At 31.7% G+C, this 23,923-nt stretch overlaps 1 protein-coding gene across 12 annotated transcripts in view; it reads right to left on the bottom strand.

Moving 5' to 3' along the window:
* Lcorl (ligand dependent nuclear receptor corepressor like) overlaps positions 1–23,923 on the bottom strand; it is a 153,110-nt gene that overhangs the window by 40,021 nt on the left and 89,166 nt on the right. For 11 of the 12 annotated variants that reach the window (XR_013425716.1, XM_078021122.1, XM_005318937.5 and 8 more), the window contains exon 5: positions 11,582–11,833. Coding sequence is in view for 11 of the 12 variants with exons in the window: in XM_078021122.1 (XP_077877248.1) it covers positions 11,582–11,833 (252 nt within the window). In the remaining variant the exon portion in view is untranslated. Of the gene's footprint in view, positions 1–11,581; positions 11,834–23,923 lie in introns of those variants that run through there. The other variant, XM_040292601.2, reaches the window with a different exon arrangement.

Consider the following 23,923-nt stretch of genomic DNA (forward strand, 5'->3'; position numbering starts at 1 on the left):
TTAAAGCACACAAAATTAATTTATGGATGCATAGATAGGTAGTATGAATGATTGCTTCCATGGATAAGTGAAAGGATATAAAGAGATCATAACTGTATTTCTAGAAATGCTTAGTTCTTGAAGGGTGAACAAATCAGAAGTCCATATGAGGGGCTGGGGTTGTAGCTCAGTGGTAGAGTACTTGCTCTGCATGTGTAAGGCACTAGGTTCAATCCTCAGCACCACATAAAAATAAAGATATTGTATCCATCTACAACTAAAATATTATATATATATATATATATGTGTGTGTGTGTGTGTGTGTATAATTAAATATGATTAACAGATTTATTAATTCCAGGCAACAGGCATATGACTATTATGCTATACTTTTCAGTTGGTTTGAAAAATATATTTTTCATTAGGTTTTTCCTAATTAAAAAAAAACACATTTTATTTATTAGTTTCAAACTGGGCATTCAGTATCTCAATATACTTACTTCTGATCAAATGATACTAAAAAATATTCAGAATTAAAAGACAAGCCAATGTAATCTTTTAGCAAGGCCAAATAATTGTATATATATGTCTGACAGTAATCAGATATAACTTTAAAAATGGACTGGTATTTGAAAAATTGAAACCAGTGCCAAATTAAGTAATTTGAGTTTCAACAATTGGCTTTTTTTTTTTGGGGGGGGGGGTTAAAGTTTATTAACTGTTCTCTCTCTGTATTTTCATGCAAATTTCTGATAAAGAATCTATTCCAAAGAGGGCAACTACTAATACAGAACTCTCGTAATACAGAATTACTTCCCATTCCTCCAAGGACATCATCCTTTTCCACTGCTTTCTGAGTCTTTTATTCACTCTTCAAAGTTATGCTCTATGCTCTTCAAAGTTATGCTCTATGCTCCACTGGCCTGGCTAAAAACACATCTTTCGGCATCATATCCTCAAAGGTGATTTTTAATTCCTCCCTAGTTTTCTTTCACAATCTCAAGCATCCTATGTGTCTATCTATTCTATACTCAGTATAATTTGCATAGTTTAGCACTATAAATCCAATAGTGCTATTGGGAGTTAGTAACTATGTTTAGACTCAAAACTTATATTTAATTAGGTAGAAATAACTGAATCATTTTCTCATAACAGTCAAATGCTAAGCAAAGGCCTGGGAATAGTAGTAACTCAATAAACACTTAATAACTGACTCATCGACGCCTTACTCAATTCTGCAACACAAGTTAACTAGCAGATAGCACTGTATATAGCAGAACCTTATTTACTAACAAACGTCTTGAAGTAAATAAACTTTTCTCGGCTAGTCAAAAAATGACAGCAAAGATTGGTATCTATCTACCTGGGAGAAAAAGTGTTAACTTTACAGAGACACTTCATTAAGTAAAAGAGGCTTTTAATCATCAATTTCCATTTTTTTTAGATTCTAATTATATTATGAATTTTTTTTCTTAAAATTTCTAGATTAATGTTGTTTACTTCAAAAAAGATAAATATCAACTGTATTAAAATGTTATTTACTAATTTACTGTCTCACAATACTACTGTCCTCCAGTTACTACCCAAAACAAACCATGAAACTTAGTAAATACTTGACTATCACCATGAGTTAAAAGAAGCCACATTATCTATCATCAATATTATGTGTATAAATATCATAAGGTTTGACACATGAATATTAATAGAATACTGAATATTAACTAATGAACAGTAATAAAGAGAAAACATCACATATAGTTTATGTTGACCAAACAAGGGAACATTTCAAATAAAATTCCACAGAAATGCTAAAATAATCATGAGCAATGAAACTTTTATCACAATTATTGCTTAATATTTAGCACTGTTGGCACAAAATTATGTCTATTAAATATCTAATGCTTTTTCCATTATAACTTCTCTGAACACTTCTTATCTACTTCCTTAAATGGATCTTCAGATTCTTTTAGTCCCTACCAATCAATGAATATATATATATAATGAACAATTAAAACCATAGTCTCTCCTAGAAAGTACAGTAAGAAAAATACAGGTTTCAATTGTTCTTCATTCATTTCCATTTGATTGCTAGGAATTAGTAAATTATATAAAATCTAATGTATATAAAAATATAATACTTCAGTATAAAGCATGCAAAGCACTATATCAAGAATGCTGCATGTTTTAACTTTCGTTCCTACAACAACCCAATGACATAAATAGGTTTTATTAATTTGTACATTTTAATGGTGAACCAATTAAAAGAAGGCTTAATTCAAGTATTCATATTCTATAGTCTGCATTAACTAAACTTCTAACCTGTGCAATATATTTTTTAAAAAAAGTATGTTGTTAAGAATAGAATAAACTTGGACTATCAAATATTACTAGTAGGGACTGAAAACTCTTAAAATGCTCACATTCTTCTAGTTTATCTATCTTGTATCTGACATGAAAATTATTGTATATAAAGATACATTTCAATATTATAAATTTTTAAAAAGTTGCAAAAAGTATATAGTTTAAATTGCTTATTAAAGGTAACAAGGTAATAAAGGGAATTAATAAAACATGGGAAATTGAAAAAATGCTATTATATTTTTAAAAGGTATAATATAAAACTTCAAGAAATGTAAACATGTAGAATAAAATAAATAATAAAATAAAATGTAGAATCACTTAAGTACACAAAAGATAGCACTGGTGATCTTTGATTGACAAAAGCTCTTAAATATTTATGTATGTGAACGTGTCCAAGCATACTTGTATCCACTTGTACGTGTGTGCAATAAGCGTGTGTGTTTACAAACCAAGTTTTCACAAAAGTTTCCAATAATAAATATATATTAATGGATCCTTCTCCAATTTATTAAGGACAACAAAACCATGGTGGATATACTCAAGGGAATGCTTTTACAAGTTCTGATTTAAAATTGTTTTTATCATTTCTAGTCTTAACTGATGTTTCAGTTACAAGAGAAACAACAGAATTTAAGAGTCTCATTATCAATCAAACCATAGCATTTTTTTTTCCTTCTTTCATTTCCCTCCCTCTATAAGCCAAGAATTGTTTTTTTTTTTTTTAAAGGAAAGAGGTTTTGTCCAATCTGTTTTACTCTGTGCATATGCAGTTAAAAACCCTAAAAAATTATTCATCCATTTATTGATAATGATGAAACAATATAGTAAATTTAAGATATAACTTTTTATAATACTAAATTTAATTAAGAAAGTGCTACTGGTAAGATGTCATTTTAAAATTTCATTACAGTAGTTCTTTTCTTTTTAGCATATCTAGCAAGCACTGAACCAAATCAAGGCTTCAAAGGTTAAAGTTTTAAGTCAATACCAATGAAATATAGTTAAAAACATATTCTATTTTTTATCCTTTACATTATATTACTTAATTCTCTGTTAAAGTCTTAGCCAAATATTTTATTTAAAACATAGATTGTATTCTTATTACAATATTGTGGAAAATTTGAATTTTTTGCCACTCATTTGTTAGTCCTTTTCATGTTCATCCATAGATCAATCATGACTTTTAAAAAACTTTATTGAAATATTACATCCATAATAAAAAGTAAAGCTAAATAAAAAAGTAAACCTGTTTAATGAATTTTCACAAACTGAACATTCCTATGTAAACAGCACCTACATTTCCTGCCATCAACCTAGAAGCCTTCTGAAATTACCTTCTGGTCACTACCTTACTATTCTTGACTTCTAACAGTATGCTCTTTGGTCTAGCAATTTTACTTCTGGGAAACTCTAAGGTTAAAATTAAGATTGAGTACAAAATCTTAGCTGAAGCACATTTACTTATACATCAAAGACACAGAATTACGTATGAATGACCCAAACAACAGAATACTGTTCAGCTAAATATATCAATTTAAGTATTAAATTATTTTATAGAATAATACTCAGTAACATGAGGATATTTAGAAATATGGGGATGCAAGAGTTTGCAGAGCTATCAGGTGACTAGGAGTAGTGTGTGCCTGCACATGTGGATGTTCTCCAGAAAACGACTGGGAAAGGCTGAAAAGATGAGTAGCTACAGATACTTATGAATGGATGAATACAAGGTAACTGTTATTGTCTTCACTTTGTTTTCTAGATTTTCTACATCAGGTATTGCTATTGTCTAACATCTGGTTTATATTGAATTTTCTTCTAATTGGTTAAAATGTCTTTTTAATTTATATGTTCCATAAGGATCAAAATAAAATAATATCTCTTATATCTGTGATTTTCATGTTCTTAATTATAGAGCAGCTTTCCCCCAGTTTTTAAAACAATGATACTATTTTTTTTTTGTTTTGTTTTGGGTACTGGGAAATGAACCCAGGGGCCCTCTACCACTGAGCCACATTCTCAGCCATTTCTGATTTTGAGACAGGGTCTCATTAAGTTGCTTAGGGCCTCACGAAACTGCTGAACTGGCCTTGAACTTGTGATCCTCCTGCCTCAGCCTCCTAAGTCACTGGAATTAAAGGCATGTGCCATGCCACTGCTTGAATAAAACATTTTAATCTAGCAATAAATAATACTAAAATGCAGTCTTCAGAGTTGGTACTTCAAACCTCTCTCCTGAATTTCTGGCTGGATGTTCCCATACTTCTAGAAATCAGTATTCCCCACAATGAACTAATTACCTTACTCTCAAACCCAGATGCAAAATTTTTCATTAAAGGATACATACATGTGCAATGCAAGAGTCTAGAAATCTGATATTCCTAACATATTCTTTTATTTTACCTTTCAACATGACATTGACTTTTTAAAATAATGAGTTTTATTGGAACATATTATATTATGGATTATTTTCTTTTCTGGGGTGTCATTTACATTATTTTTTTTAATCTCCACATAATTCTGATAAACTTGGAATTAGCTCTAAAGCAAACAGTTCTTGAACTTTTGAATCTTATGATCCTTTTTCACTCTTAAAATACTACAGAACTCGGGGCTGGAATTGTGGCTCAGCGGTAGATCATCTGCCTAGCATGTATAAGGCACTGGGTTCAATTCTCAGCACCCCATAAAAATAAATAAATAAACTAAAGGTCTATCAACAACTTAAAAAAATACTATAGACCTCAAAAAGCTTTTACTTATGTGGATTATTTTTACTGATATTTACCATATCAAATTAAGCAGAAACATTTAAAAATATTAACAGATAACAAAAACAATCTGACAAATATTAATAAAAAACATTTATGAAAACTGAGAACTGCATTTTTTTTTTACAGTTTTGAAAAAATCTTTTCACGTCTAATTTAATAGAACACAGTTGGATTCTTATATCTGTTTCTCCATTCAATAAAGTTAAGCCATCACACATCTGATGCTTGTCCACTACACTCCTGTGACAAAATGAGAGTAAAAAGGACAAATGATTATCATTAAATTTCACCTAACATAACCCCTGGAAGAGTTTCAGGGATTCCTACAGCTTCCTGAACTGTGCTTGAGAACCAGCAACCTAAAAGAACTGCAGAGGTCTACACTCAAAATACTGGTAGGAGTACTTACTTCACAGGTGAAGTGACATTTTGTGAGTTACATAGTCTATATTCAGTGATACTCAAGTGGTCAGTGGATTCTGATGGCCACGGTCTGACCCATGCATTGCAAAGTTCTCCAAATAACCTTTCTTCTAAGTCAGTTTTGTGTTCTGATATTGTTTGATTCAATTAAACTCATTAGGACTCACAAAAAGTAATATTTTAAGTTTATTATGCCTTTCATATTTATTACCTGAGACTATGAATCTTTCTGAAATACAATTTGTAAAGGAAAGGCAAGATAAATCTAACTCTTTCATTTAATTGCTTATTTTCAAAGTATGGAATTGGTGTGCTATGTGTCTCTATTACAGACTATTGACTTTAGAGGATACTCCTGAGGGTCAAATCTTCTCATTTGACCAAGGAGGAACTCATAACACTGGCTCCTGCTTTCTTTCAACAAATTAGTTTTTGAGCATCCTCACTTGCTGTCCTAAGATATTTGGGTCTTATCTTGTATATTTTTTGGTCCAAACTTTGGACACTAAGAAGCCTACTTCCTTCCTTTTAATAGGAAATTTTATTTAGAGACTACATTCCAAGAGTAGGGTCAATGTCAGTAAATTTTCATTGCTTGAGACTATATTGCTGTGGTCAGACTAGGAAATGTGTATTTTTTTTTTAAAGAAAAAGATTTGTGATTTGTACTGACATTTTTAATCCACATGATATTATCCATGTTAATGTGATTACCTACTTGATTTATCTCATATATTTAAAAAATGATGGCAACATCATTACTAATATTACTAAAATGAAATTCTAAATTTCCTTTTAAAGTATTTCTTGCTCTTAAAATATAATTTCACTGAGAATGTATATACATTTAATTTCCTAGGTAAAGTCTCATGATGTACTACTATACTTCTTTTCTAAGTGTGTAGTGTTACTAACATCATAATTCTAACTTGATGCTTGCAACAAGATATATTTGTTACATTCTCAAAACCTGAAACTATCACTTTAAAGAGATCATCCTCAGCCCCTTTTTCAGATGTCTTCCATTGTGTGGGTGTATGATAACTAGTCCAGTACTGGTAGATAATTGTATTATGTCTAATAATTTGCTATTATAAATTTATAATGTCTCAGTGAATAATCTTAAGGTATATCATGTCATATTTGTGGTGCAGGTATAATTAATTATTGGCTTGACTGTATGAAATACAATTGCTGGATCAAAAGGTACAACATCAAAGGATACAATATCAGTTTATATTCTCACTAGTAATGCATGAGAATGTCTGCTTTTTAAAACAGCCTGAATAGAGTATTTTTAAACTTGATATCAGTTTGATAGAGGTGAACCACATAAGAGGATAATTAGTCTACTTACCTATGTTTAAAGGCTTTTAGATTATCTTGTTAAATGAACTAAACTATAATTATGACCATTTTTTCTGTCAAGTTGTTGATTTTTACTATTCAGTGTTTTGGAACTCTTAATATTAAGGCTATTGGTCTTTCATTTTATAATATAAATTGAAAATAGATTTTTCACATGCTGCCATTGTCTTTTGATTTTTCTAATGATAGTTTCTTCTGTGTTGAACCCAAGCTTCTCATTTTTTATGTATTGGAATTTATCATTCTCTCATTGTTAAAGTCATGGTTTAGCCAAGATAAAAATGATGAAAAGCAACAAGCCAAACAAGCATGACACTCCATTAATATGTACAATTTTTGCTTTTATATATCAGTTAAAATTAATAGAAGAAAAAATGTGACAAAATAGCAGCTTTTCTTTATTCATCCTGAACTAGAGAATACCATGTGGCATACTTATAACTTAAAGTCATATTAAGGTAAATACGAAAGTTATCTCCTTGGGGAAAGACCACGTGAAACTATAAAGGAAAAGCAGAAAACAGTGGATTCTCACTTGTGAACTGTGGTTAGTAGCCAATTTTATATTAAATTATACAAATTTTCTGGGAAAAAATGGAATGGGTACAAAAGACATTAATTTATCTTCTTTTTTGCTTTATATACCTGGTTTACTTAATTAAGTAACATTTTATGAGCCTTGAGAATTTATTAAAGGACATGCCTTTTTGTAATGATGTTCTTTGCAAAAGAAAAAAGAAAAATCCAATTGATACACACTGGAAAGATTACATTTCTTTTCTTTTTGCAGTTAGGTACCAACATGTGGTAATGAGAGGGTAGGACTTACTCAAGAAACTGAGAAAAAGCCAGTACAAAGACAAAACAGAGACACAGACATACAGACACACACACACACACACCACATACACGCACAAACACACACGATGGGACTACATAGGTAGGAAGGAACTGGATCCTGAAGTTTAGGATATGAGACATTTTCCAAAGTGCTAGCATGGAAAAGAAAAGTTTTGGAAATAAAATCTTTTTTTTTTTTGTTCTTTTTTAAAAGTCTCTCTCTATGACAGTACTGGGGATTTATTTTTCACATGCTAGGCAAGCACTCTACCACTGAACTACATGTCAAGGCCCACTGTCCTTTTTATTATGAGACAGGGTCTTACTAAATTGCCCAGACTGGGCCTTGAACTTGTGATACTACTGCCTCAGCCTCTCAAGTATCCTGTGGTGCCCAGGTAGATATACTACTGTAAATATTGGTAACAAAATGTTGCAGATGAAAGAAACATAAAACAATGGGTTTGTTTCAGATATGAGTGTAATGAAGCAGTCAAAGGTTCTGTGGCAAGGATTTGTAGTCAATCAGAGGTTTAAATATTCTTCTACCACAAAATTTAAAAATTCTATATTGGGAATGAGGGCAAAATATTCTTTCAAGCACCTTTTTCTTTGCTTAGTTGTCTATTCTAATATCTCCTGAGAATTGTGTCTGCATATTTTTCCCATTGGTTCAGGTTTTTTTTTTCTTAAATTGAATGCTTGCCAATTTTTTTTTTTAAAATCAGTTATAGATAAAGCTTAACACTTCATTCTCTTTAGTGAATTCTATAACACTTTTAACTTTTGAATTTCAGGACAGTCAAATATATATGGATTGTGATTCTTGCATCTTCTTTACTGTTTTGAGCTCATTAAAGTATTATAAATTTTTTTCCTCTCTTAGTTTTATTTTTCACTCTTCCCACATTTTATTTTTTACTCTCCCCTTAACCAAGCTGGAAATATTTTTGTTAGTGGAATAAGGTGGGGATCCATCTCCTCGTCTCCCACTACATGTGAGTAACCAATTGCCCTAGAGCTGTTTAATGAATAGTATATCCTTCCCAGTAACTTACAATGGCATCTCTGTCTTGTTGTATTAAGAGTCCAATAATGTTTGGGGGAATTTCTAGGCTAATTAATCTATTTTATTGATTTGTATCCTGGCAAACAGCACCCCTTTTAAATTATTATTTAAGTCTTGATGTTTTTAGAGAAAGTCCCTTGCCAATTTTATTTTATTTATTCTTTAAGTTTTGCTTGTAAATTTCAAGTTCAACAAGCCGTATTTAACAATAAAGCCTATAAGAATTTTGTCTGGAATGACAATGAATTTGTAAGCACATTAAGAGTAAATGTCCATATTCCAGTCTTCCCAGTGTATAATCGTTCATTTTGGAAAAATGTTAAGCAATAGCAAACGGCCACAATGAAAAGGAAGTGGTATCACTACCTGTATGAGAACCTTATTAAGCAAACTCTTAAGAACAGTAAAAAAGAGCCAATAAAACTTCCAATTCTTAAGGAATCTACTTGAAAATGGATTTATACTTTCTATCATTGCTAATGAATCCTGAAGTACGTATTATGCAATAAGACACAGGTAAGTAAGTCAGTCAGTCATAACGATTAGCAAGACATTAAAAATTTTGTTTATAACATCTTCATTTCAATCTTAAAAGTGTTTTAATTTGTAGAAACATCAGTACATCTAATTTATCAGTAGACACAGACACACAAACACATACACATTCATCGGAAGTATGCAGATTCAGTTTTTCTTTTTTGTATGCAAGTAGACACATTTGAGAAACTACTAATCCATACCATGGTAAAACGGTTTTATAAAAGAAAATCTGATAGTGTCACTCTCCACTCCAAATGGTCAAGCATTTTTTCATGGCCCCCATGCAAAGTCAAAATCTTCAATATTTTATGGCTTCTTCATAATCCGGTCCCCACTTATTTCCTTCATTTCATCTGTCGCTATACCCCCTTGTTCTCTATGCTAATAATCACACTAAATGATTTTTGTCCTAAAGAAAAAGGAAATCACATCAAGAAGTTACTCAAGTATTTAAAGTATCAAGAAGACTGGTTTTAGATTTATAACTATCATTACTTTTACAACTTCAATTTGTATTCATATATCTGTATATTTTGCCTAGAATATGACAATAGTTTAAACGTTTTATGTTATTTTCTGTATATGCTTGGATCTGTCTTACCTCTTATGTTTATTAGAATAATAGAATCTGAAGGCTAAAAATTTTAAAAATTTAATTTTAAAATGTAACACCTATTTTAGACACTTATCAGATGCTTCTGAATACCTCCAAAGACAAGGCAATAAAGGAATCATGTCCTTTTTCTTCTTTGAGAAATACCTAATCCTCAGAAATAATCTTCCTTTCATTCACCTGAAATATTTCCCTCTAATTTACAGCTAATTTTCCTAATTCTAATTCCTGAACCATGTAGAAAAAGCTCAGTCCTGTTCAATGTAACAGCTATACAAATATTTACAGCTCACTACCATGTTACTTCTAAGGCTTCTCTTCTGTGGTGGTAAAGAATGGGAGGTGGAGAATATGGAGAGATTAGTGTTGCCCATCTGTGAGTTTAATTTTTATTTACTTCTCACATTGCTCCAGCAAATTCATTGTTAGCATAGGCAAATTAAAAGTGAGAAATTAAAGCACTGATAGGTAAGTACTTGTAAAAGGAATTTAAATAGTATAGCTGAGATTTCAATCACAAGTCTGTCATAAGCTCAAGTCTATGTTCTCACATCTTGAGAATTTTAAACTGCCTCCCTAAAAGAGGAGGTGATATAAAGGAGTATAAAACATGCATTGCAAATAAATATTTTAAAAATGCTCTGCTTTCCAATGTCCAAAATTCTATGTACCAATATATTTTTTGTTAAGCCTTATATCATAGTTACCTTTGACATTTCTTTTGTCTTAACAACATAATTATCATCTTAATGTTTCTCAAATATTTTCAAATAAACTCATATAACATAAATCAGAAAAAATTAAATCCATATTTCAAAACAAGGGAAAATTATATCCATATTTCAGTCCCTCTCAATCTTAATCTGACTTAAAACCTGAAAACTCTATCCCTTCCATATCTATACTGATTTCTGTACTTTCTTTTGAGAGTCCTGAAATAACACCACTGTTTTCAATGATCAAATTTAATGTTAATGTTTTTATCGCTTCCAAGACATAATCTTTAGCCCAGGTTAACAAAAGCTACTTGTTCTCTCATCTCCACACAAGTATTTATTTGATAACATTCCCTCACACTTCAAAAGGCTCTTCTTGACTTTCCTCTGTTAACTCAAGGTTCTCCTTTAATTAAACTCAGTAAAATATGAGTTTAATATGGCCTTCATCATTCAGGCTTCTGAAAAATCTGTCCCTATACAATTCAGTACATGATTACATTATCTTTGTCACATATACTGTTTCTTCTTTTTCTAGTTACATCACAAACAATTAAAAGATAATTCATCTATTTTATTTCTCAACTAAGTACAAAAGATGGAGCAGCCCATTTTAAAGGTAATTTATAAACAACTTTTTACCCGGATCTTTTAGTTTGTTTATTGTGAATTTCTTACCATATACTTCATTGTAAGAGATGAGACCAATTCAAATTTTCTTTTATAAATAATTAAAAATGCAACACAAAATTCTAAATTTGCTTTTTTTCTCTAGACCATATTACAGAGGCAAATTGTTACTTATAAGATAAATTTCCCTATGAATACAAAAACTTATGTATATGTTTAAGGATATTAAAACATAAAATTACATACTGTGCACACACAAAAATCTTACCTTGCTGAGTAGTTTGTTCTTGCATTCGATTCACAGTGAGGTCTAAGGGGCCTTCCTGCTCTTCCTGAAGGGAGTTTTCTGCTTGATTCATTTGGATACTTTTACATAGGAGACTTGGTCCAATTGAACCATTTCTATTCTCTTGAATTTTACCACTTTTTGAAATGTACTCAATTGCAAACTGACGTATCATCTTTTTCATTAATTCCTGAGCAACTAGGGGAATGTTAGGATCACAGTTCTGAGGAAGATCTAGGGAAGAAATAAATACAATAATAATTAAAAAAGGGAAATGTAAACCACCATCATTTAAACTTATTTTTATTACAAAATTAGTGATATTAGAAGTCTTAGCAACAGTTCTCAACTGCCAATGGTTTCTGGACTGAGAAACAGAAGCCTCATTTATTTTTGTGATAACATATCCCCCCAAAATGTCATATTTTCTCAATTCTTGCAAATAAACATTCTTTGTACCAAACTAAAATACAGATAGACAATTAGACATAAGCAGAACTTATTTTCAGAATTTTAATATTTAAATATATTAGATATTTATTAATATTATAATTAGATAAATAATTAGATATTTATTAGTATGTGAATATAAATTATATATATGAATAACCAAGCATTCTTTCTCTCTCTCTTATTTAATTTTTGGTAGCACTGAGGTTGAATCCAGGTTTTCATGCACATTAGGCAAGTGCTCTACCACTGAGTTATATCACCAGCCCACCAAGCAATTTTTAATTTAATATACAGAGTACATGCATTAAGAAAACATTTAAAAAACTCTGTATTGAGTTTTTCAAATTTGTTAAATATGTATTTCTGTACCCTGAATTTTTTCAAGAATTTTTTAACTTTTTTACATAGAAAAGTTTTGATCACAAAAAATTGAATAGTATGATGACAAAGCTTCCATAAAATTTCAAGAATTGTTAATATTCATCACATTTCATTTCTTTTTCCTGTTATTAATCTGGAGAGACACTGAAGGGACTCTATGGAATTAGGACATTTCATTCATAGATACTTCAGCATGCATCTCCTATGATTCCCTATAAAATGACAGAATTGTTGAGGTTCTTAATCCTTAATTCTATAAATATCATTTGATAAGATACCCACTATAAAGAAGTTCAACAATGGTATATAATTCTGCCTGAAATTTGCATAATGGGCAAAAACAACTGAAAGATAGATAGTGTGACATAAGTTGTATGATAATGATAGGGCATTTGTAAACACAGTGTATAATAGCAGTATAGAGATTTGTTTGACAGTGGTAATGATGGTGGCTTTTTTGTACATACTGCTAGCTTTACTCCAATTCCTTTATATATACTGGCCTTCAGAGGTCAAGTGACTGGTAAAATGGGAAGGGTATATTTGCTTAAGTGTTCCTATTTCTAGAGATACTAATTCTCTGAACCTTAAATACCTAACCACTTATCCAGGCAAAGTAGTATTATATGAATAGGCCTTTCCTAATCCTTGGCTAAGACTGGAGGCACAACTCTCCCTAGTTTCATTTAAGTATTAGAAAAACTTTTCCAAGAGATCTGAAGGGGAGTTCTCCAACTAGTATCTATCACCATAGGTCTATGACTCTAAAATGTTATTATTTTGAAGAGAGGAGATACACAATCCTGCCTCCCTATCACATCTGGTAGCAAAACATGACCTAAATCAATATGTGTCTATTTAAGGTTCTGTAGAAATGTCAATAAATCTGATCACAGAGCACTTTCTCAGACCTGCTAGAGATACTACATAATAAACTCTATATTTTATCTGTAATGAAACAAAGAAGTTTGAATTAAAAAAAAAACATTTGAGAGAAGAGATACCGGTTCTATAGAGAAAGTAACATTTTAGCCTTTACTTTTATTCTTTAATTAGAACTTGAATGGGAAAACCTCCCACTATTTGCTCTTGGAAACTGGAATAAAAACCTTAGCTACAGGTTGCAATCTTAGCCATCTTTATGATCAGGGTATTTATATATATCCTCCATGTTTTAATTTCTCCAGTCATTCAGATAAAATAACAGGCTGGGCATGGTGGTGCATGCTTATAATTCCAGCAGCTCAGGAGACTGAGGAAGGAGGATGGTGATTTCAAAGCCAGCAAAAGTGATCACTAAAGCAACTCAGTGAGACCCTGTCTCAAATTATAGAAACGCTTGCTTACAGGATGCTGTAAGGATCACAAGAGATTGGAGGTAAAATGCTGAACTATGCATTTGGCATAATAAAGTTCATTAGATGTTACCTACTATCAGGAATCATAGTAGAAAGAACAAGAGAAACAAAAATATGCAAATTAAGCAGTTATATTTTATTTATTTTTAGTTTTAATTATATCTTATTTAAATCATAAAATGACAAGTAAGTAAAACTAAGGATAACTGGGGAAACGATATAATTGGTAACTCCATTTAATATTTTTTGGTCCATAATAGTTAGCATTATCATATATACCTTAACTAAAGTGAATCATCAAAATAAAAAAGTTTCCATGTTGTACACAAGAATTCCAAATATATAAACCTTTAGGAATCTTGAAAGGCTTGTATGAACATTCTTCTCTCTCTTTTTTCAAACCTAATTTTGCTTTCTATTATGTGTTTAAAAGAGACATTGGCTTTGCTTTTAGATATTTTAGTTAACTGTCCTGCCATTAATTGACTAACATTATTATCACCTCGCTAATTGAAAAGGATAAAATTTGCCAGAAAGGAATGAAGACATAATAAGGAATGAAGACATAAACTTTTATCATTTAACTAAAGTTATACTTTAGGGTTAAGTTTAGAGCTAAGTTTATAAACTTTGTTCTATTCACCTACCTCCTCTTTGTACCTTTTATGTTACAATACAGAATAAATCCCCATGTGAAATTAAAAGAGAGAGAGACATACAAACACAATGCTAATCAGCTGCTGAATAATCAGTAAGTATCCTACATCACTAGTCCAAATTGTCCTGACTAAAATAAGCAAATGATAACTTAAGATCTTGGTAAGGGATTTTAAACTCATTTTTACAAAGGTCAGATAAATATGGGGAAACACGCATAGATTATATGAGAATACTACACCATTTTATATATGGGACTGAGTATCCAGAGATTATGGTGTGTGCCCGCGCGCGCGTGCGAACATGCTTGATGGGGTGCTCCAGGAAACAATCCACCATGGATACTGAGGGAATATTTTATTTAGCTAGAAAAGAGCAAGCATTGCCATTCAGAAGTGAATCTACTGCCCTCAAAAACAGAGACTTATTTTTGCCTTATCTTTTCATTTTTTAATGTTAAATAATTTTAAAAGTTTAACAAGCTCTGTGTGGTAGCCAGCTGCAAGATGGCTTTGAAATAATTCCTGTGTCTCCTGTATTAAATTATTTTGTAGTCCACTCCATGTTGTACCATGGTGATTTGTGGAAAAGTGTGGTTACTTTAAAGATCAGGTTACAAATGACTGAAATATCACTGAATGTTGGCGCTCTCGTTCTGTCTCCTCTGCCCCTCTCTCTTTTCCTCTTGCCTTCATTTCTCAGTCCCTCCATCTCTCTTTCTCATCACTCATGCTGCAGGCGCTATAAGAAAAACTGTTAACTATTAATAACTGTTAATGATTCTATATTCAACAAAACTATTGTTTAAAACAAGGAAAATTAAATTCCCAGGAAACAGAAAATGCATCACTAGTCGAGCTAACCTAATGAAAAGATACTAGGCAGTAACTTCACTCCACAAGGAGAAATAAGAAGCATAAGTAAGGTAACTACATCAGTGAATTACAGTATAAAGGTATGTTTCTGGATCATTGTATTGTCATGTGTAACTAATTAAAACAAATTAAAAAAAGAAAAAAAAAGAAATAAAGAATATAAACAAGGTCAGGGTAGGGACGAAGAGCTCGAGAAGAAGATTTACATTAAACAGGGATGAGAGGTGGGAGGGAAAGGGAGTGAGAAGGGTAATCACATGGAAATGGAAGGCGATCCTCAGGGTTATACAAAATGATATATAAGAGGAAAGGAGGGGTAAGACAAGATAATATAAATGGAAGAAATGATTTACAGTAGAAGGGGTAGAGAGAGAAAAGGGGAGGGGAGGAGGGATAGTAGAGAATAGGACAGACAGCAGAATACATCAGACACTAGAAAGGCCATATGTCAATCAATGGAAGGGTAAATGATGTGATACAGCAATCTGTATACGGGGTAAAGTTGGGAGTTCATAACCCGCTTGAATCAAACTGTGAAATATGATGTATTAAGAACTATGTAATGTTTTGAACGACCAATAATAAAAAAAAAAGAAAAAAAAAAGAATATGAACCACAAAAAAAATAAAAATAAGAAGTAAAAAAATGTATTTTTCTGGTCTTAAAATTATGTTTATTTTTTGTTTCTAACTTTTCCTATCTAATTTAGCAAGTAAATGCATAAAACAATAATTGTGAATCTGTCTTGGTGAACATATAATGTTTATAAAGATGTAACATGGATGACAATAATAACACAAAGGAGGGGAAAAGAAATAATACCTGTAGGAACAAAGTTTTTCTATACTACTCAAATTAAGCTGGTATTAATTCAAACTCAATTTTTGTTAATAAAGATATGAATTGCATTTCCCAGAGCAATCACCACCACCGCCCTACAAAAAAAATCAAAAAACAAACAAAACCCTGAATATACTAAACAAACAAATAAACAAAAAAAGGGAATACAATATTATACTAGAAAGTATTTATTTTTACTCAAAGAAAGTAGTTATGGAGGCATAGAGAAATCATATATAACTAATAGAAAGCTAGGTACAATGGTATGTACCTGTAATCCTAGCAACTTGAAAAGTTGAGACAGAAGGCTTACATGTTTGATGCCAGTCTCAACTTTATTTTTAAAACTCTTTTCTCAAAATAAAACAAACAAAAGAGCTGGGGATATGGCTCACTGGTAAAGCACCTTTGTGTACCAGGAAAAACCAAAAACAGTAAAATGACAGATTAAGTCCTACTTTATTAGTAATTACATTAAATGTAAATAGATTAGACACTTCCAGTAAAAGGCAGAGATTGGGAGAATGTACTTTAAAAATTAATGATTTGGTTAACTGCTGTCAAGAGACATTTTAATTTCAAATACTCTAATAGGTTTAAAGAAAAAGGATGGAAAAAAGACATGTTATAAAAACAATAATGAAAGAAAGTTGAATGGGTTATAACAATACAAAACAAGATTCTATCTCAAAAATTGCTACTAGAAATTGAGGGAATCATTTGATAATGATAAAGGTTTTAATTAATCAAGAAGAGATTATGCACACATATATAAAATCTCAACAAAGGTCAAACATAAATGAAAAAAAATTAGTTGAAGGGAGAAATAGAATATTTGACACTAAGGATTGGAGACTTGAATTTTCTTTCAATAATGGACAGAAAAACTAGACAAAAGATTGATAAGAATATTTGGACAACATTATAAATTGAATAGATCAAACATATATATTTAACACTCTAATTCCAACAGAATATTTTTTTTTTCACAAATGCACATGCAAATTCTTGAAGAGGACAAAATGTTAGGTCTCAAAACACATCTCAATCAATTGAAAAGAATTCAAAATATGTCCTTCAATCTTATGCTTTGGAACTGAAATATCTCCCAAAGGCTAATGTGTAGAAGTTTGGTTCCCAGCTGGTCGCACTACTCAAAAGTGGTGGAAACTTTTGGAGATGGGGCTTAGTTGGAGAAAGTAGGTCACTACTTTAAGGGTATATCTTGCCCCCACCCACATCCTCACATTTCCTGACTAGCATGAGGTAAACTGTTTGCTCTATCACATTCTCCACACCATCATGTTCTACCTTACCACAGGCCCAGAACAATGGAACCAACTGACCATGAACTAAAACCTCTGAAACCTAGGGCCAACTAAATCTTTTCTCCTTTAAGATGATTTTCTCAGGTATTTTGTCACAGCAACAGGCTAACACATCCAATACCAATAGACAAAAGAAAGCATGTAAAATTCACAAACATGGAAATAAGGAACACATCCTGAACATTTAAAGGGTCAAAGATAACATTACAAGAGTAGTTGAATGAAAATAAAACCACAATATACCAAAATATATGAGATGCAGCTAAGGCAGTGCTTAGAGAGAACAACTATTAACATTTAGATGAAAAAAAAAATCAAATAAATAACCTAATCTTTAAAACAAGCAACAAAAGTAAATAAGTAAAAGGTCAGAACAGAAACAAATACAAATTAAAAAATAAGAAGTGATTCTCTGAAAAGCTAATACACACAGATACACACGGGGCCTTTGGAAAGACTAAGCTAGATAAAAACCAAAGAATACTCAATTTGTTGAAAAGAGGGAAGAGTAAGAGGAGATATCACCTATGATCCAAAAGACACATAAAAGATTATCATAAACTACTATTAAAAAAGATTATCATAAACTACGTCAATAAATTAGATAACTTAGATGACATGGTTAAATTCCTTGAAAATTATGAACTACCAAATCAACTCAAGAAGTAATAAAAAATTCTGAATAACCTATATAGAAAATAAGAAACTGAGTTAAATAAACAGAAACCTCAAAACACACAAAAAGCCCAATAACAGATATTTAAAGAATTAATTTTAATAATGCACAACCTGTTTAGTAAAAAAGAATGAACATTTATAATGTATTCTACAGGACTAATATTATCTTGACACCAACATAAGAAGGCATAAATTATCAAATCAATAGAAAACTATTGATAGACAGAAAACTTCATCAAAATACTGTCAAACAGAATGCAGCAACACATAGAATTATACAGTATGACCAAAAGGGATTTATACCAAGAATGCGAGGTTGGTTCACCATATAAAAACTAATCAATTGGGACTGCAGTTGTGGCTCAGTAGTAGAGTGCTTGCCTAGCATGTGTGAAGTAACTGGGTTCTATACTCAACATTGCATATAAATAAATGAATTAAAAAAGGATCCCTCAATATCTAAAATAAAAACATTTTTAAAAACTAATAATCAATTAACGTACCCACAGATTAACACAACATAAAACAAAACCCACATAATCTTAAGTGTAGAAAAAGCATTTAACAAGATACAATAACTTTTCCTGGTAAAAATATAAAACAAACTAGAAATATAAGAAAACTTCTTCAATCTAATAAAAATCATTTATAAAAAAATCCAAAGGTAACACAGAATAATAGTGAAAGACCGAAAGACTGGCCTCTAAGATTATGGCTAAGACAAGAATATAAATGCTTAGCAGGTCTACTTAAAATTGTACTGCAGTGTTTTAGCCAGGGCAATTGGGTAAGAAAAAACAAAGACAAGACATCCAGATTGGAAAGGAAGGAAGCAAGACAATTTATTTCTCTATAGAGAGTAAACTCTTGTATGCATGAAATTCAAAGGAATCCTATATACCAAAAAACAAATTCTAGCTCATAATCGAGTTTCCAAGTCACAGAATACCATATCAATATACAAAAATTTTATTGTATACAATACCACCAAATAATTCCAAAATGAAATTAACAATCACTTTTATACTAGCATCACAACAGAATAAATACTTACAGAAATAAGTGAAAGACTTATATACTGAAAATTATAAAAGATAAAGATGACCCAAAGAAAGAGAAAATAAATATTGTGTTTGTACACAGAAAAATCTTAATGCTAAATGGTAATACTCTGCAAATTTAATCAACGGATAAAATACAATCCCAATAAAATATGCCCAAAATAAAAAATGCCAGCTAACATTTTTGTAGAACTTGACAAATTAATTGTTATGATTTAAATCTTAAATGTCTCCAAAATACCATATGCTGAAGGCTTGTTTGTCACCCTGTGGTACTACCAGGAGGTGGCAGAAATTTTAGGAGATGGGCAAAAAAACAAAAACAAAAAGCAAAAACTCAATCAAAGGGGATATTGAGGCCCTTTCCATCATTATTTTTATGTTGCTTCCTGGTCTCCATGAGGTGAGCAGTCTTTTCCACCATGTGCTCCCTGCCATGATATTCTGTTTTTTACCACAGGCCCAAAGTGCCAGGGGCAAATGACCAAAGACCAAAATCTCCGTGATCCAAAAATAAATCTTTCTTGTTCCACCTATTCTGTCACAGTGACAGAAAATTCACTAATAAAATAATTCTGAAATTCATATGGAAATGTAAGGGTCCTGGAATAGAAAAAAGGGAAAATATTGAAAAAGAAGAATTAAATGGAGAATTAGTACTTCTGGATTTCTAAACTTAAAGGAAAATGCAATAATCAAGACTAGATGTTACTGCCCAAATAATTGAAATATAGATTAATGAAAAGTACTGAGTCCAAAAATTAATTCATACATATATTATTTATTTGACGAGTACCAAAGTAGTTCAATGAGAAAGAATACTTTTTTTAAAAAAATGCTGAAACATTTGCATATTTACATGCAAAATAGTGAAGATAGACCCCTTCCTCATATCATATAGAAATAAATCCATCATGGACCAAAACCATAAATACAGAGAAGATAAAGTTATAGAACTCTCAGTATTAAGACTTGTACAAATCTTCATGACCAATGATTTCTTAAATTGGACACTAAAAACCCAAAGAATAAATCAAATAAAGTGGACTTCACCAAAATTAAAAATCTGTGCTTCAAAGGACACTACCAAGAAATAAAAAGACAAATGAAGAACTCTTACAACTTAACCTAAAAGGACAAATGCCAAATTTCAAATTGAGCAAATGATAGTAGACATTTCTCCAAAGAAGATATTACTAATAGAAAATAAATACATCATAACATGTTTAGCAATACTAGCCATTAGTGAAATGAAAATCAAAACCATAGTAAGATACCATTTCATACTCAGGAGGATCTCTATAATAAAAAAATTAAAAAATTTAAAAAACCCATAATAACAAGCATTGATTAAGGATGAGGGAAACAGGAATTATTGGTAGAAATGTAAAAATGATGTAGCTACTTTGGAAACGAACTGACAGCCCTCCATAAACATAAATATAGAATCACCATATGAACCTATAAATTCTATTTCAAGAAAAATATATATTGAGGAAAACTGAAAACACATGTTGAGTGCTGGGGTCGTAGCTCAGTGAAAGAGTGCTTGTCTACCATGTATGAGGTACTGGGTTTGATTCTCAGCACCATAAGTAAGTAAATAAATAAATAGACAGATAGATAAATAAAGGTCCACTGACAACTAAAAAAAAGTTCAAAACAACAACATATATTGTTTCCACTGGGAACATATAAAGTGTGTTTTATATATATATATATATATAGACACACACACAACAGAATATTATTCAGCCATTAAAAAAAAGAATTCATATCTGCTACAAAATGGAAGAGCCTTGAAAATAATATGCCAAATTAAGGATGCCCATTGTAGAATTCTATTTTATATGAAATCTGTGGATGAGGTAAATCTGTAGGGACAAATTACTCAACTACTGTTGTTATGGTTTAGATATTGTTTACTGCTGCTAATGGGAATATAGTTTAGATGTGTGACACCGCCCCCACCACCAGGGTCCATGCTTTGGAAGCTTGGTGCCAAAACTGGTGGTGAACCTTTTAAGAGGTGGGGCTTAGTAGGGACCTGGCCTGAGAAGGGATTAAGGTGGTTCTTATGGTATCCCTTGGAAGTTCTCCCAAGAAGGATATTATAAAAAGAAGATGTTTGGTCCGACTCAGCTTCCTTTCTGCCTGGTGATGTGATCACTCCCAAAGGTGCTCCCCACATTGCTATCCACCATGCTGTGATGCAGGTGAAAGGGCCCTAATCAGAACTGAGTCCATGCCAGCAGCATGACCTTGAAACCTGTAAAACTCAGCTAAATAAACTTATTTTCTTTATAAAGTTGTCTGCCTCAGGTACTTCATTACAGTAACGAAAGATGAGAGAATCCAAATACTGTTAGCATAGGTAGATTCGTTAGAGATTAGATTAGGAATAGAGTGGAATGACTGCAAAACCAGGCCCTGGCCAGGAACTGACTCAGAGGTACGAGTCTTCTTCCACATTCCAAAAAAGAGGTCCAACACGATTGCTAGTAACTTTAGGGTCCCACATGCATAACCTTCATGTTCCCAAGGTTATGCAGGAGTCCACAAGCTGCTCCAAGATTCAGCTGTCTATTACATAACGATGGCACTAGTCCTAGTCTTAAAAGTGTAAAGTAACCTAAGTACATACATGTGTGCCCTCAATTTTAACACAGCACAGGTATCTGACTTCCCCCAAAGAGGCAGCAGCTACACAAAGCACTGCCACTCTACTTTCCCATCCCCATCCTAACAAAAGGTCAAAGCTTAATCATTCTGATGCATTTCAGCCCCTAGCTGATCTGTCCCACCCCTCCTGTTTTCCACAATGTATCTTCCTTTCTCTTACCTTATAATAAACTTGTGCTTTAAAAACTATTTTTGTCTCATTGTGTACTTTTAACACTGGGGGAATTGTCTAATCTTAAGACATATACTCGAGGACCAGGAAACACAATATGTACCACAGTAAACTCTCAACCTCTGATAACACTGCTAAACCATTTTTTTTTCTATATATGTCCTTTAGCTTTTTCTTTCTCAATCTCAGGATGCAATCACATGATGTATTTGATTGTCATGTGTCCTCAGTCTTTTTAAATTTTCATACCAATTGTTTTATAGCATGTCCTATAATTTATATTACTCATGATTTAGATTCAAGGTTAAACATTTTTTGACAGGAATAGGACATAGGTGATGTGACTCCTTGGTGTTATATCAATTTGTTCATTATTAATGATATCGATTCACTTACTTTAAGATAGTAAACAATAAATACGTCTATTGTAAAGGTATCTTTCCCTCTTTGCAATCAGTCATCTGTGATTATCCTGTTCTCCAACAAATCATTTATTTATTCAATGGTTTTAGTATATATAAATCATACTAAATTATACAAGTAGTTATTCATTTGAAGGGTAACGCCATATGACACCCCCAAAAAAATGACACTGTGAGAAAGATTATTTGAGTTGAGGGTAACTAAGAGGAAAACAATGTAAGAAGAGCTGTCTTTCCTCCCCTTCATTGTCTAGAAGCAGGCTATAAATTTGCATAGGTGTCATGTTCCTTTATTTCAGGAAAAACAGAAGTTAAAGTCACTAAAAACAACTCTTGGCTTGCCAGCTGGTGAATAAAGATGGTTCCTCTTGCTTTAGGATCAACTCGGTAATTTATTGCAATCTCTCCATAACAATAACTGTTCTCTATAAATGATCTTAAAGTTGTTTTACCTTGTTTTTAAAGATTCCCTGTATCATTCTAAATAAATTTTTACCTATTTGCCTTTTTCTAAGTAACACAACAACTCAAAATTCTGAGTGCTCAAAGAGATTATCAAAAGAACCTACACAACAAAATTTATGAACTATACCTAATCTTCCATTACTTTGTTTACATATTTAATTTGTTATTAGAAGCTTTGACAAACTCAAAGTTCTTTTCCTTTGCCTTGTCACTTTTTTACATAGGGATTGGAGCTCAGAGTGACAGTGTTTGCCTAGCATGACTGAAAACCTAGGTTTGATTCCCAGCACCTCAGGAAGATAAAAACAAACAACAAAAACCCACCAAAAAAACCTCCACAAACTATGTATATCCAAGTTCTAACCACCCTCTGAGTTACTTAACTTAGTACTCCCACGTGCATGTGACATGAACAGGTTAATATGATTTGGATTTCTTTTCTTTTTGTTAATCTGTCTTGTTAGTCTAATTTATAGGATCCCAACCACAGAACCCAAATGCTAATAGGAAAAGTTTTCTTAGTTCCCGTACAATTCTAAGTTTTTATCTAGCATTCTTTAAAGTAAGAGGAAAAAATGGTATCTTCTCTTCTCTAACCCTCATCTTTTGTATGTTTGGACATCATTGGACATTCATGGATTATTTCTTGTTATTTAGTATGTAATCATACTTGCCATTATTCATTTTAAAGCACAAATTGTTCTAAATTTGGCCTTTAGAAACCCTCTTTTAAGTTGCTCTCAGTATTATTTTGATATATCCAGTTTCTGAAGACTTCCGTATTTTTTTGGCACACAAAAAGATATTACATATTTACTTTCAGTCTTTTTTTTTCTCATTTAGAATCAACCAATCTTCCAAATATGCTATCTTTACTTCTTATGGTTGAGACTCCAATTCAGGCACTGAGGTCTTAATAAGTATGACCATTGCCAGTGTGATATCATTTCTT

This window comes from Ictidomys tridecemlineatus, chromosome 9 (assembly GCF_052094955.1).
Source record: "Ictidomys tridecemlineatus isolate mIctTri1 chromosome 9, mIctTri1.hap1, whole genome shotgun sequence".
NCBI lineage: Eukaryota > Metazoa > Chordata > Mammalia > Rodentia > Sciuridae > Ictidomys > Ictidomys tridecemlineatus.